General features: G+C 48.6%; 1 protein-coding gene across 1 annotated transcript; it reads right to left on the bottom strand.

Annotated features, from left to right (window-relative positions):
* Positions 1 to 616: 616 nt before the first annotated feature.
* On the bottom strand, positions 617 to 9,586 carry TDGF1 (teratocarcinoma-derived growth factor 1). Its single transcript, XM_037129157.2, has 7 exons — positions 9,567 to 9,586; positions 3,895 to 3,966; positions 3,091 to 3,143; positions 2,888 to 3,007; positions 2,330 to 2,444; positions 2,128 to 2,237; positions 617 to 906 (listed from the first exon to the last, which is right to left on the bottom strand). Exons 1-7 carry the CDS (start codon positions 9,584 to 9,586, stop codon positions 797 to 799), a joined length of 600 nt encoding a protein of 199 aa, XP_036985052.2. The 3' UTR covers positions 617 to 796.
* Positions 9,587 to 14,162: the final 4,576 nt, after the last annotated feature.

Genomic DNA, 14,162 nt, shown 5'->3' with positions numbered 1-14,162 from the left:
TCTATTTTCTACCTACCGTCTATGCTACTTATTTTCTGTACCTTCTCCTTCTCCCACTCCCCTGTTGCTAACCCTCCACGTGATCTTCTAGATACCTTCTTTAATCCCTTGTGATCAGCTCCACCTATGGAAAGCAGTAGCCTCTGTTCTACATTAGCTGAGCTAATCTGAGGACAGAATTGTTCAAAGGAAGATAATTAAGAAGCTCCTGGCAGAGTTACATGTATTAAGAAACATAGGAATGGGCCACATGTAGAAATGGCTGAGGGCTTTTTTCCTAAAGTAGTTTTTGGGGAGGGCCTGGCAGAGGTGAAGAGCTGGTTCAGGCGGACCTCACTGATTGCGTTGTGCTTTATTTGTGCTTCACAAAATAAAGACATTGCTTTTTTTTTTTTAACAAATTGAAGGTAATGCCCTTCACCCACAGAAAGATTACTTCTCACAGAAGGCTCCCATGATGGTTAGCGTTTTTCAGAAACAAAATATATTTAAGGTCTGTATGTTGTTGTAGACAGACTAGACTACGGTACAGTGTAAACAACTTTTATATGCACTGGGAAACCGGAAAAGTCGTGTGACTCACTTTACTGTGACATTCGCTTCATGGCAGCGTCTGGAACCAAACCTGCAGTATCTCGGAGGCACGTTTGCACGGTGAGGAGTGTCAGGGACCATATGGAAGTCTATCACTACTTCGAGGCAACCAACAAATGATCATCTCTCAGGACCTTGGAGAGACAGCTTCACAGGTCATGAGATCCGCATGACAGATGTCACACGCAAATGTCAACGGATATTAACTCCGTATAGCAAGGCAGGTGCCAGCCAGCAGGAGAGTGGAGCATGCTGATGGTGCCAGTTCTGGAGCGCTGGAAGCCGTGAGGTGTTCATCCGTCACTTGGCCATCTGGAAGGTAGGGACGCTTGGTCATTAAAGGAAATCCCTCCGGCAGTAGATCCTGCTGCCCACACACGTGGCGTGTCTACACGAGCCAAAAATCAGCAGGGCCCCAACATTTCATGAGCACAGGGCGTTTATGGGATCAACAGTACCGACTACATAAATTCAGACTCCTGAAAAAATCTGTCACCGAGAGCTGCCACAGGCTGACTGTGAACTTGCTCTTCCCTGGATGTGTGCTCTCACACCTGGTCACCTACCCCAGCCAGTGACACCTTCAATCAATCGCAGGGGTGCAGCCGAGCTCAGGTGGCCTCTGAGGTGAAGGGCACAGCATGTTTTGGGTCCCAAGGTGCAGGAGGAAAATACAGTCCCCACCCATCCAGGCATCCAGCTCACACTCACCAAATGCCTGTCCCGGCCTGACTTAGGATGCAAATGGGACGGACGCAGACACAGTTCCCCCGGGGTCGGGGGTCCCATCTTGTACTCAAGAGAAGCAACTGCTTTCACCTACTTTCCAGAGCGGGGCAGTTTCCCTTCCTAGCTTCTACAGGGTCAGAACTGGGAGAGGCCTCTGAACTTGGGTGGACCTGGAAATCTGGCTCAGGTCATAGCGGGGACAGAGCCCTCTCCTCTGGTCCCCCTTTAGGTCTCTGTCCTTCTTGTTTTCTTCATATCAGTAAAAGTCAGCCAGGTGAAAGGGGTCTGAGACCAATCACCAGGGGGGAGGGGAGTAGTCTGTGCAGGGACCTTCTAAAAACCATAAAGTCCCTAAGGAATGAGGGTGGGGCCAAGACTCTGGTAGAATTTAAGGGCGTTAATTGGAGTTGGGTGCCCCCCACCCTGCTGCTGAGGTGGGTACTAACTGAGCTTTCCTCCTGGAGATTTCTGGGGTTCCCCTGCCTGAAGTGAACGAACACCAGAAAGCATCTCTTGATGTTTCAAGAGGCCAAGTCTTTTTCTTGTTTGTTTTCCTCAATAGACAGTCACATACTATAAAATGTCAGAGAGACTTGGAATAACTCTCCATCCAAAGGGCTAGTGGCGTTTTGGGGCCACAACAATCAAGGATGCCAAGGTGACTGCCATCTGGAGCCCTTGACGCGTTTATGAACAGAACTTTGGCTGCCAGTCTCTAGCACGCCTGAGGTCAGACTAAAGACCCCATCAGCTAAGTGCCCACAGGCCACTTACTAACAACCAGAAAGGACAATGGCCACTTACCACAGCCCGGTAGGAACGTCTGACGGAAGCAGCGCAGCTGGCCATGCCAGCATTTACACAGGGAACACTTCCGGGGCAGCCAGGTGTCATGGGGCACAGACCCACAGTTCCTGAGCACAAGCGGGGGAGGCGATACATCTGTATTTAGAGTCCCCACTTCTCTTTCCCCTCCTCTCCACCCCACCCTTTCCTACTGGCTTACTCTCTGCGCCGGTCATGCTCACAGTTCCGTCCATAGAAGGAGGGGGGGCAGGCACAAAAGGACCCCAGCATACAGGTCCCCCCATTCAGGCAGCAGGTCTTGTTGAGCTCCTCACCTGAAATACAAGAGGGTGGGGAGGGAGGGATTGAGAATCTGGGCTTCCGTCAGCAAAGGCCAGCATGGTGTCAAGGACGTCGTCTCCTGGAAGTGTTGGCAGGTGTCTAAACAGTGTTAACCTCACTCGCAGAGCGAGGCTCTGGTTTTCAGTGTCCCTTTTGCCACCTGTGCCTTTGAGCAGGGAAACCTCTTCCATGCAAAGACCAGTAGTGGCTCCCCGAGTCCCCAGCGTGACCTGGAAGCGGGTGAAGGAAACTCCAGGGGTGTGAGGCATCCACCTGCTTTGCCCCCAGAAGGAACACCTGCCCGGCCATCTGCCCAAACTCAGAAGTGCGTCTCCTCCCGCTCTCTCAGGTGACAGAGACGAGAAGACAGAAGACATGGGGAGGGCCGGGAGAGTGACATCACCCACAGGGGAGACCTAAGGCAGGTAGGGCTTACTGTCCTGGATTCTCAGGGGCGGCACGAAGTGGAAAGGCCGATGACGGAGAGCTGGCTCCTCCGGTTGCTGCAAGGCCGGGTCTCCTTGTGACGGACGTGTGCGTTCATGGTGGCCCAACCCTGAACAACAAAATCGACTCATGAGTCTGCGTTTCGGGGTACATAAAAATGACCAGTGATCCAAAGAACCAAACGTCTCTTACCAGCAACTAATTCCGGTTCAAATGCTTTGGAAATGACCATGATCAGAATCATCCTAGGACGAGATCAGACATTGTTAGCAAAGCAAAGCAAAGCAAAATAGGACCTTTTGAGTTAAGACCCTGGGTCTTCCCATCACCAGGTCAAGGCCACAGAGCACTAAGGAGAAATTCTAGAGTAATTCTCAAGTATGGCCTTTCTTTTCTTCGGTTCCTTCTTTTAATTCATGTAACAACGAAAAGAAAAATGAGGAGAATAAAACCCACCTACTATCCAACTCTTTTCAATATGTATTATTAATTCTTTGGCTCTGTTCTCATGTGCAACTTAATTTAAGTCAGTATAAATCTATTATCATCTACTTCATGTATATTTTTCTCCTGTATGTTGTTTTCATATGTGAACTTTAAAATGGGGCATAAGGTTCTGTGTAACAGGTCACATTTTACTATTTCATTTAAACCAGTCAGTTGAAAGATTTTTTAAGTTCAAAAAATTCCCCCTTATTCTCAATGGTTTTGCAAATGCTGACTCCGTCTATGCCTTTAATGTTCTCAGAAACAGACTTTTAATTTCGTTGTAATAGCTGGCCTTTTCTTACACGGGAGTCGAAAACACTCGTGACAGAGCCACTGACCTGACCGAAAATCTTAAAAGCCAAGGGCAAAGGGGTGTAACACCCCAGGTCTTTCAGGAAAAACAGCAGGTCGGGGGCAGGTCTTTCTCTGTGTGAGCAGATGAAATCAAACGACCTCACGCTGGCCAGCCCTGGCAGCCAAAAGCCCCCAGGAAAGTCGGGGTCCTACCTGGACGAGAAGCGCTCCATCTTCATGCAGCCCACCGCTCCTAACAGTTCAGGGGGAGAAATGTCACCAGGGCTTTAATTCATTGCTGTCCCGATATGCAAATGGAAATTTAAAAAGAAAAATATCTCAGGTGAGAAATGTATTTCTCAGGTCTTAGGAGAAGCAGGAGCCAGGACGTCTGGGGCCACCCGGGTAGGGGGACATGGGGATGCAGGACCGCATGAGGCAGGGCCCACACCTCTGACAGTGCTTAACCTCTCCCTGGGGCCGAGGTGAGAGGCCGTAAAGCCACCAAAGAGACAGTGGAAAAGGCGGGGTCTTGTAAAACTGGGGTTAACCAGGCCTAATAACTATCGTTAGTTGCGGGTTAAAAATATCAGACTTATTTTTGGGGAAAAAAGAGGCAATTCAATGACACCAGCCAGTGGCGATTCCAGGCTGGAGGAGTGGTGGGAAGTAATGGCTTTAATCAGGGAATTCTAAGCACCGCCTAGGGGACTCTGCGTTTGATATCTGATTGCCAAGTTTTAAATCCTGAACTTTGCTTTCATCTTTGAGGTTCCGAGAAAGGTGTGTGTGTGTGTCGAGCGCTGTGCTCTGGCCTGGGCCCACTCAGGTGGGCCGGTGGGGAGTTCAGCGCGTGGGGGGCGGGGCGAAGGCGGGGCAGCTAGCAATGCTGATCGAAGTTCAGGGTCAGGGAGGGCCCCGGCGGGGCTCCTGACCTCACGTGACTGCCTGTAAGTTCCTGGAGTTGCCAGGGGAAGCTGGAAGGGAGCAGGGGAAGGCGCAAGGGGGCGGCCTTGGGGTCCGCAGTCAGGGTGCCAAGCCTGCCCCAGGAGAAAGTTCTAGAAACACGGCATGGGACGCCGGTTCGGCTCGGCACTGGGTTTCGCCGAGATTTTATGCGCGTCCCGCAACACCAGCATTAACCCCAGGTTCAGAGGTGCCCGCGGTTGTCCTCAAGGCGTTTATTTGGCGGCCACAACCCAGCTGGCGAGGTGCACCCCAAGGATTTAATTTGTTACTAAATACGTCTGAAGGCATGGGTAGTTCTTAAAGGTAATTTAATTCTCATTTTTAAAGTCAAAGCCTGGCGTCTACCAAACACTGCAAGTCACGCAAATGGGCAGCTTTTCTGTAATTCCCTTGTCCCCGGCCCCTGTCCACCGCCCTGCGCGGCAGAAGCAAGCCCGCTCTTTCGCGCCAGTGTCTGCCTGTGTCACCGTGCTGGGTCCACCGGAGCTGAGAAAGGCCGCTCTTTGCCACCACGGCTGCATTTTAGGAGTTTAAATGTCAAATTATTTTTATTGGGGGCGGGGAGGGCCATATCAGACCGATGGGTGGGTGCATTCCCAAGGCCGCAGCCGCTGGCCGTTGAATCCCCGCTGTCCTTGAACTCCCCGTGTGGCCTTCCGGCTCCCGGGGGCTGCAGACATTCCTAGGGGACCCTGCAGCTTGGCCCCAGCTCTGGAAGCCGGATGTGGGGGAGGGCGGTGCGTAGGCGGCTGCCCACCCAGCCGGGCAGCTGCGAGGAGGCTTCAGGAAAACAAAGGAAGGACTTGGGGCAGCACTCACGGCCCTCAGAACCCAAGCGCAGGTAGCGCGGGCATCGCTAGTCTCACTTTAGGAACGCATCACTCACTGCACTTGGGGGTTTAAAGGTCTTCCCCACGGAGGGGGGCAGGTCTGTGGCCACACTGGCAGCATTGGTGCCTCCTTATGCAAAGGGGCTGTTGTGGAAGTTTTAGAACTTGAACTAGGACCCCTGGGAGGAGCCTCCCCATTTTCAGAGGAAGGAATGGGACCCTGAGTCTGGCGATGGGTGAGCTCAGCCCACACCCGAAGGCTGTCAGCCTCCCTGCACACCAAGTCCCTTCCTATGGGGGAGGGAACTCACCGGAGACCTGTGTTCCTCCCAGGTGCAGAGAGCGGGGAGTCAGGTGTACGCAGCCTAGAGAGAACCCGGTCGGGGGTTTCAGGATGGCGGGGGTGGGGGGGTGGGGTGGGGGGTGGGGAATGGGGGGCTGTGGTATTTGAGTGGCTGCGTATCTTCGATTGGGCTGGGGACCGCCAGGCATTTAATGCGTCTACTGTGTTGCGGTCGAGGGCGGGGCTCCGGACACAGACAGGAGAAGTGACCCCATCATGTCTCAGGGGAGAAAAAAGGACCATAATCAGTGACTGTAAGCAAAAACTTGCTTCTGCCTCTGAGTGGGGGAATTGAGCAGCGACTCTAGAACGGCCATGGATGCCTGTGCCCGGTCACTGCTAGAACTGACAGAGGCCACCAGCCTCCAGCCAGCGAGTGCTCCCTGTCCGAGTCCCAGAGAGCAGCAGGCTCGGGGTTAGGAGACTTTTGTGAAATGGGGGTTGTCCAGCCCTGGGCAGCCCCCCTCCTCCCTTAGGGAGGGCACTGAAGGCTGGAAATGAAAAAACGATGCGCTGGGCCTTGGGACATTTCCCTGTCACCCTCTGAGGTGCCTGTGCGTTAAAACCTGGGGCAAGAGAGACAGACCTGTGTGTTCAAAGTCACACAAATAAGCATTTGACCTAACACCATCCAACCAACCAAGAACAGTCCAACACAAAACAATCATAACCAAAGACAGACTTCCAGCGTGTGTCCGAAACTCAAGGAAGATGCAGCAGGCGCTGAGATTAGCTCTTGGTGGAGAACGAGCTGTGTTAAACCCCAATTAGAGAGTCAGCCGAAAAGACAGCCATTTCTGCGGCACGATAACCAGGTTTTAAGGTAAAAGGCTATTTTTATCACAGAACCCCTAGGGGTGCGTCGCGTCTTACCTGTCCCAGTTCCCGGAACATTCAGGCAGGCTGGGCCGGGGAGTCCCTCCAGGGGAGGTGGGCACAGCTTCTAATCCCACCTAGCTCCTCGCCCAACAGCTCAGGATGAAACCGCGCCCGTTCATTAACAAGTTAATGGCTTTCTGTTCTCACCGAGGAACTTAAACGGCGTCTGGAAACCTGGTCTGTCTGCATTTGCCACAGATCTCTGTGTGGGGTTTGGAAGGATAGCTTCTTGCTCACACAAATTTGCGATTTCTGGGGAAGACAGACTCAATCCAGCGATTTAAACTAGATAGGAAGAGAAGGGCTTATCAGAGGACTCCCTTTGCGTGTGAGTTGGGGGTGGTATATCATACGAATTCCTCTAGAGACACATTATAAATTATTTAATCCATGAATGGACACTTGGCGTGTTTCTGCATTCTGCAGGGAGCTCTGTGGAGGGGCATCCTGGGGAATGCTGGAGAGTGTAACCAGCTGGTAAATTTCTAGCCCCCGAATTGCTTGGTTAAAATGTGAACCTTTCCTAATTAGTTTTCCAAGAAGGCTGCACCAGTCCCCTTTCCTCCCCTTCTCCCCTCCCCCACATGCCCTCCATATCCTTACCAGCTGGCCGTATGGAGCCTCTTGATTTTTGCTGATTCTGTATGTGAAAAATAGCATCTTGTTGTTTGGATTTGCGTTGTTTCTTCTAGTTCATGGGATGCTTGTACTGTTGACCTTGAGCATCATGGATTCGAATTGTGCGGGTCCCCTGACATGTGGGCTTTTCTCAGTCAAGACTAACATTTTCTCTCATGACTTGCTTAGTAATATTTCCTTTAGCTTATTTCATTGTGAGAGCAGAGTATATAATAGATATCACATACAAAATACATGTTAGTGGACAGTTTTGGGTAAGGCTTCCAGTCAATAGTTGGCTGTTAATAGTTAAGTTTTGGGGGAGTCACAAGTTATATGTGGATTTTCAACTGTGCTTGGGGGTCAGTGCCCAAAACCCCACGTTGTTCAAGGGTCAACAGTATTTCTTTTTCTATGACTTGGAAGGTCGTTCTTAAGGGGAACTTGTTTTTGGAGAGCCCGGAGGCCATTTGCTCTGGGCTTCCCTGGTTTCTGGTTGAGGGGCGCTGGGTAGTGCCCTCCCTCCCCTCCCCCCACCCCATCGTCAGAATTTACCTCACTGTCAACACTGGAGTGTAAACTGCTTGTTTTGTTGTCCTTCACCCAGCCCACCCCCTGTCCTTTATCCCCCAGATGCCGTGGTCCAGAAACCCGGTCTCCCGGAAATCTCGGCTTCCCACCCACCCTCTAGTGCAGGGTCTGCCCGTGCAGGCTTTCTCTGGCTTAATCTCACTCCATCTGATGGGAGTGTGAAGTCTTGGCCCTAGTTTCTAAAAGGGGGTGTGGGCGAGGCAAGGGCGGGACTTTGAGAAGCACCCCAGGAGAACAACTCACTTTCCTACCCTGAGGCAGGAAATACAACAAAAAGAGAAACAAATCCCAAGAATTCCAAGCAATGCTGGATTCGGGGGCAGCTTGTTCAAGAGAGTTTGCTGTATGAGATCATCTCGATGCCCTCCCTGGAAATCGTGTTAGGGTAGGGAAGGTCTGACGTAGGCTTTTAGACATGGTTATGGTTGAGAACTCTTTCTTTCTCAACCATTCTTTCTCACCAAAATTTTTCTCCTTCCAACCAAATTCAACAAGTATTTACTATACTACTCTGTGCTGAGCGCAGTGAGGGGGGAGGGCTCTCCCAGACGGCTCTTACTCCCTCCTCCTGCCCCCCACCCCCCAGATAAGACAAACCCAGAAGTCTATGCCAAGTGTCATTTTAGTGTTATCAAAAAATGTGAAATCAGGCAGTCACTTCCTGATCCCAAGGCCAACGGCCCCAGCAGACAGTCGGAGGGGCAGACAGACTCCCAGGTGGGAGACTTGGGAAGGCAAGCTGGGGTCTCGCTAGGGCTCATAACATCTGCAGAATCTCATTTCAAGTGCTTCCTAAGTGGGTTTGGTATTTGTTTACATCCAGGCGTTCTTCACAGCTCTTAGCGTTTTTGAAATGGATTACATACAAGCGGAGGGAGGTGGGAGTCAGAAACCCAGCCCTTAGCAGAAATGAATTCAAGTGCTCTAGGGAGGAGAGTTCCTGTGTGCAGACCATCCCAGGCACTTTGAGGGGTGCCCCACCCTGGAAACTCAGCTGAGCTCTGCCAGATTCTGACCTATGGGAGCTGCGACATAATAAATGATGTTGTGTTAAGCCACTGAGTTTGTGGGAATTCGTTGCACAGCGCTATCAAATGAGTACAAATACTTAAAAAAACTTTTTATCGAAGTATATTAAACATTCATAAAAGTGTACAGATAATAAGGGTTACAAGTTAGTCAGTGATCCCCACGTGAACACCATGTAACCCCTACTCAGGTCAAGAAGACTAACACGAGAACTCTAGGAAAGCACCTCCTGCCTCTTTACAATCAGCACCCCCTCGCCCTTTCCCCAAACTAGCTACTTTTCTGCTTTCTAGTCCCATAGGTTGGGTTTCCCATGGCTTTGAAACTTTGTATACCTGTGCATGTACTTCTACTTCTTTTTGCTCGAATACCTGTGCATGTACTTCTACTTCTTTTTGCTCAACTGTGTGTTGGTGAGAGTTGTCTGTGATGTTTGCCGAAGTTTGCTCATGTTCACTGCTGTATAGTATTCCATCGCGTTGACTCCATATGCAGACTCAGCACTGCTTATTCATTTAAATTTATTTTTAACTATAGTTGATGCACAATAGTAGCTCCGGGTGCACAACATAGTGATCCAACATTCATATACCTAACAAAGTTATTGAGATAAGTCTCGTACCCACCTGTCACCTTCTGTAGGCATTACGACGTCGGCTCCGTGCCCTGTTCATTCAGCACTGTTTGTTGGAGAAATCTTTCTCCCGTTACTGCTCCGCCCCACGGTTTTCATCCGGAATCTGCCGACTGTGTGTTTGTGAGCTGGTTTTCCTATGCCCTGTTCTGTGTGGTTGGCCCACCTGTTCAATGCCAGTCTGTCTTCGTTACTGTGACTTTGTCATGGTCCTGGGTACCTGGCATAGCAGGTGCTCTCCCTCTGGGCTTCGTACCCAAGGCCATCCTGACTAGACTTGGCCTTTACATTTCCATCTAATTTTTAAGTAAGTTTCGAACTGCTCTGACTCTTCAGAGGGGAGCTGGAGTTAACATCTGTGTCACGTTGAGCCTTCCAGTCCATGAAGATTTCTTCAGGTATCGTTTAAGTTCTTTCAGTAATTTATATAGTTTTCTCTATAGAGGTTTGTGCATTTTTTGTTAGATTATATCTAAACATTGTTTTTTTAATGTCGAGGGAAATGGCGTCTTTTGCTCCCATTTTTGTGGGTGCATATATTTACATATCAGATTTAAATATCTGATTTATATCAGATATTTCCAGTATCTGCATCCCTGTGTCCAGTCGACCTGATGAGACTTATTCCGTCAGTCCGCTCAGGCCACCACGACGAATGCCACACACCGAGGGGCTCAAACAGCAGGATTTCTTTGCTCAGAGCTCCGAAGGCTGGGAGTCCCAGCCGGTTCGGTTTCGTCTGCGGCCTGGCTCCTTGGCTTGCAGACGGCCTCCCTCTCAGCCTTCTGTCACAGTCTCTGCTCTGTGTGCACGTCTTCGTCTTTTTCTTCTTATTTTTAAAGATTTTACTTACTTACTTTTAGAGAGAGGGGAAGGGGGAGAAGAGATAGAGAGAAACATCAATATGTTGTTGCCTCTCACATGGCCCCCACTGGGGACCTGGACCCACAACCCAGGCATGTGCCCTGACTGGGAATCGAACTGGCGACCTTTTGGTTCGCAGGCCGCCATTCAATCCACTGAGCCACGACAGCCAGGGCCTAAGCTCTTCTCATAAGCACACCAGTCATATTGGATTAGGGTCTACCCATAAGGCCTCACTTTATCTGAATTATCTATTTAAAGGCCCTGTCTCCAACGGTTATTTCTGAGGAACTGGAGGTGAAGACCTCAACATATAAATTCTGACGTGGTCCAGTTCAGCTCATAAAACTTACCAACTCTTTTTTTTATTTTACTGATTATGACATTACAGTTATTCTATTCCCCCCTTCATTCCCCTTCACCCTGCACCCCCCCACCCACCATTCCCCCCTTTAGTTTATGACCATGTGTCTCTAGTTCGTTAGATTCTGTATTTCCCATGCTATTCTTGCCCTCCCCCCTATTTTCTACCTACTGTCTATGCTACTTATTTTCTGTATCTTCTCCCCCCTTCTCCTCCCACTCCCCTGTTGCTAACCCTCCACATGATCTTCATTTCTATGTTTCCGCTCCTGATCTAGCTGTCCTTTTAGTTTGCTTTTGTTTTAGGTGTGGTTGTTAATAACTTGTGGGTTTGCTGTCCTTTCACTGTTCATCTTTTTTATCTTTTTTTTCTTAGATAAGTCCCTTTAACATTTCATACAATAAGGGCTTGGTGATGATGGACTCCTTGAATTTGATCTTATCTGAGAAGCACTTTATCTGTCCTTCCGTTCTAAATGAAAGTTTTGCTGGATAGAGCAATCTTGGTTGTAGGTCTTTGGATTTCATGACTTGGAATACTTCTTCCCAGCCCCTTCTTGCCTGTAAGGTCTCTTTTGAGAAATCCACTGACAGTCTGATGGGAACTCCTTTGTAGGTGACTGTCCCCTTATCTCTTGCTGCTTCTAGGATTCTCTCCTTCATTTTAATCTTGGCTAATGTAATTATGATGTGCCTTGGTGTGTTTCTTCTTGGGTCCAACTTCTTTGGGACTCTCTGAGCTTCCTGGATTTCCTGGAAGTCTATTGCCTTTGCCAGATTGGGGAAATTCTCCTTTATTATTTGTTCAAATAAGTTTTCCACTTGTGGCTCTTCCTTTCCCCCTTCTGGTACCCCTATAATTCGGATGTTGGAGCGTTTAAAAATGTCCTGGAGGTTCCTAAGTCTCTCCTCATTTTTTTGAATTCTTGTTTCTTCATATTTTCCTGTTTGGCCATTTTTTTCTTCCTTCTGGTTCTCTCCCTTGATTTGAGTCCCAGTTTCCTTTTCATCACTATTGGTTTCCTGTGCCTTTCCCTTCATTTCAATTAGTTTCGCCTTCATATGTTCCTCAATTTGTGACTAAAATCAACCAGTTCTGTGAGCATCCTGATCACCAGTGTTTTGAACTGTGCATCTGAAAGTTTTGCTATTTTTTCGTCACTTAGAGTTATGGGCTCTGGGGCTTTGAGATCTTCTTGAGCCATTTTTGGTCTGTTCTCACCTGATAAGTATGAGGAGTGGAGCCTTAGGTGTTCACCAGGGCGGGGCCACCCAGGTCGCTGGGTTGTGACTCTGTATGTGGGGCCGGGGTCAGAGTGGGGAAATGGCAGCCCCCTCTGCTGCCTCTCGCCGCTGGGGCCTCCTCAGTCTCGACTCACTGCCCCACTGCCCCACTGCCCCACCGCCCCACCGCCCACTCCCTTGCTGGTCTAGCTGTGCACGAATGCGGACCACAGTCAACCCGCCGCCCTACTCCCTCTCTGGGTCTGCCTGTTGCAACCCCACGCCTGGGATCTGCGCGCCTGAGTCCGTCTGACCAAGTTTTTCTGTACAACCCCGCTCCACCAGCTGTGGGCTTAGTCCCTCTTACCGGTCAGGCTGAAGTATTTGTTGTTATCAGACTTTCGAAAAGTTCAATTTTCTGTGTTCTTGCTGTGTTTTCTGTTGTTAATATTTTGTTGTCTTTAAACTTGGTTGTGTGAGAAAGCACGGCATCTCCACCTATTTCTCCATCTTGGCGGAAGTCAAAACTTACCAACGCTTGTAGTTTATTTGTAGGTTCCTTTGGATCATCAACATAAAGAATCATATTATGAATAAATATTACATTTGTTATATATGATATCCTATATTACATATTCTACTTATTATCTGCTTATGTATTAAGTGAAGTGAAAGTCACACAGCATAAATCAACCGTTGTAAAGTGGCCAATTCAGGGGCGATCACTGCATTCACAGTGTTGGGCAGCTACCCCCCTACCCAGTCCTGCAATGTTTCAATTGCCCCTATGAAACCCCGTACACGTTGAGCAGTTGCTCCCTGGTGGTCTGGGCAGAGGCTTTCCAGATAAAATATAGGGCACCTAAGTTATACTTAAATTTCAGATAAACAACAAATATTTTGTGTGTGTATGACACACACTATTTGAGACATACTTTTGTAAACACGACTTGTTGTTTATCTGAAACTCAGATGTACTGAAAGCATTTTTCTTTGCTGGATTTCTCGGTCCCACCTGGGTCCACGTTACGGTCGAAGGAGCCCGGGCCGTATAGTGACCCACTTCTCCCATCCGTACACCACCAAAGCATCGCATTGCTTTTTGATGCGTTTACAGGGAAAATTTTTTTTTTCTGCTTAAATGTGAGTATGCTTTTGAATATTTAGCTCTCATAAGTTGAAATAGGCCCTGGCTGCTGTGGCTCCCTGGATTGAGTGTTGGCCTATGAATCAAAGGGTCGCTGGTTCAATTTCCAGTCTAGGACACGTGCCTGGGTTGCAGGCCAGGTCCCTGGTAGGGGCCACATGAGAGGCAACCACACGTGGATGTTGCTCTCTCTCTAGAATGTATTAATTAATAAATAAATAAAATCTTTTAAAAATTGAAAGAGTATTTAAATAGTACCTGAACTGACACTGCTTTTCCCATTTATATTCTATGGTTCATAATACCACAAAAAAACCAAACCAAACCAAAACAAAACCCACACCAAACACTAATTGCGAAGTAGGTAACTTACATTTTTTATCAAAAGGGAAAAATTATAAACATTCTGTCCTAACTAGTAAAATGCACATCCAACACTTGAGAGATCTGACTTAATAGTCAGAAAGGCTTTCTTGGTGCCCTATCAATTTGGTATCCAATGTAAAATGATAATTCAACTGTAAGTGTCAGCAATTATAAATGCCACCAATTGTAAATGTCATCAACTAGAAAATGTCCTACGTAGGAATTAGTCCTTTCAAAACTGAGCCATTCTGTAGGGAGAGCTACGATGCATGTATGAGACAGAGGTGGTTTCCGTTTAGGGCCAAGGAGTAGGAGGGGTGCTGCCACGGTGGGGGGGTTTGCATGGACTGGGGGCAGGGTGCTCAATTCTTAGTGATTAACCAACTGTCAAATTGTAACAATGTTGGATATTAACAAATCATATTCTCCCAGGGAGTCACAGTTCGAAAGAGAACCTAAACTCACATGTCTTAGGAAATTAAAAAGGAAAAAAAGAAAAAACCCGTAAGAATAAAATCAAGCCTTCACATCTGTTGCTTCAAACGTTGAAAAAACATTTTACATTCCCTGCGACCTTGGCTTTCTTACCCTGCTTTTTGTGCGGCTCCCAACTTAGAGTGCTGA

This window comes from Artibeus jamaicensis, unplaced genomic scaffold (genome assembly GCF_021234435.1).
Source record: "Artibeus jamaicensis isolate MK-2021 breed Jamaican fruit bat unplaced genomic scaffold, CSHL_Jam_final contig_519, whole genome shotgun sequence".
Lineage (NCBI taxonomy): Eukaryota > Metazoa > Chordata > Mammalia > Chiroptera > Phyllostomidae > Artibeus > Artibeus jamaicensis.
Note: the sequence above shows the minus strand (reverse complement) of the source record. Positions and strands in the feature narration are given on the sequence as shown.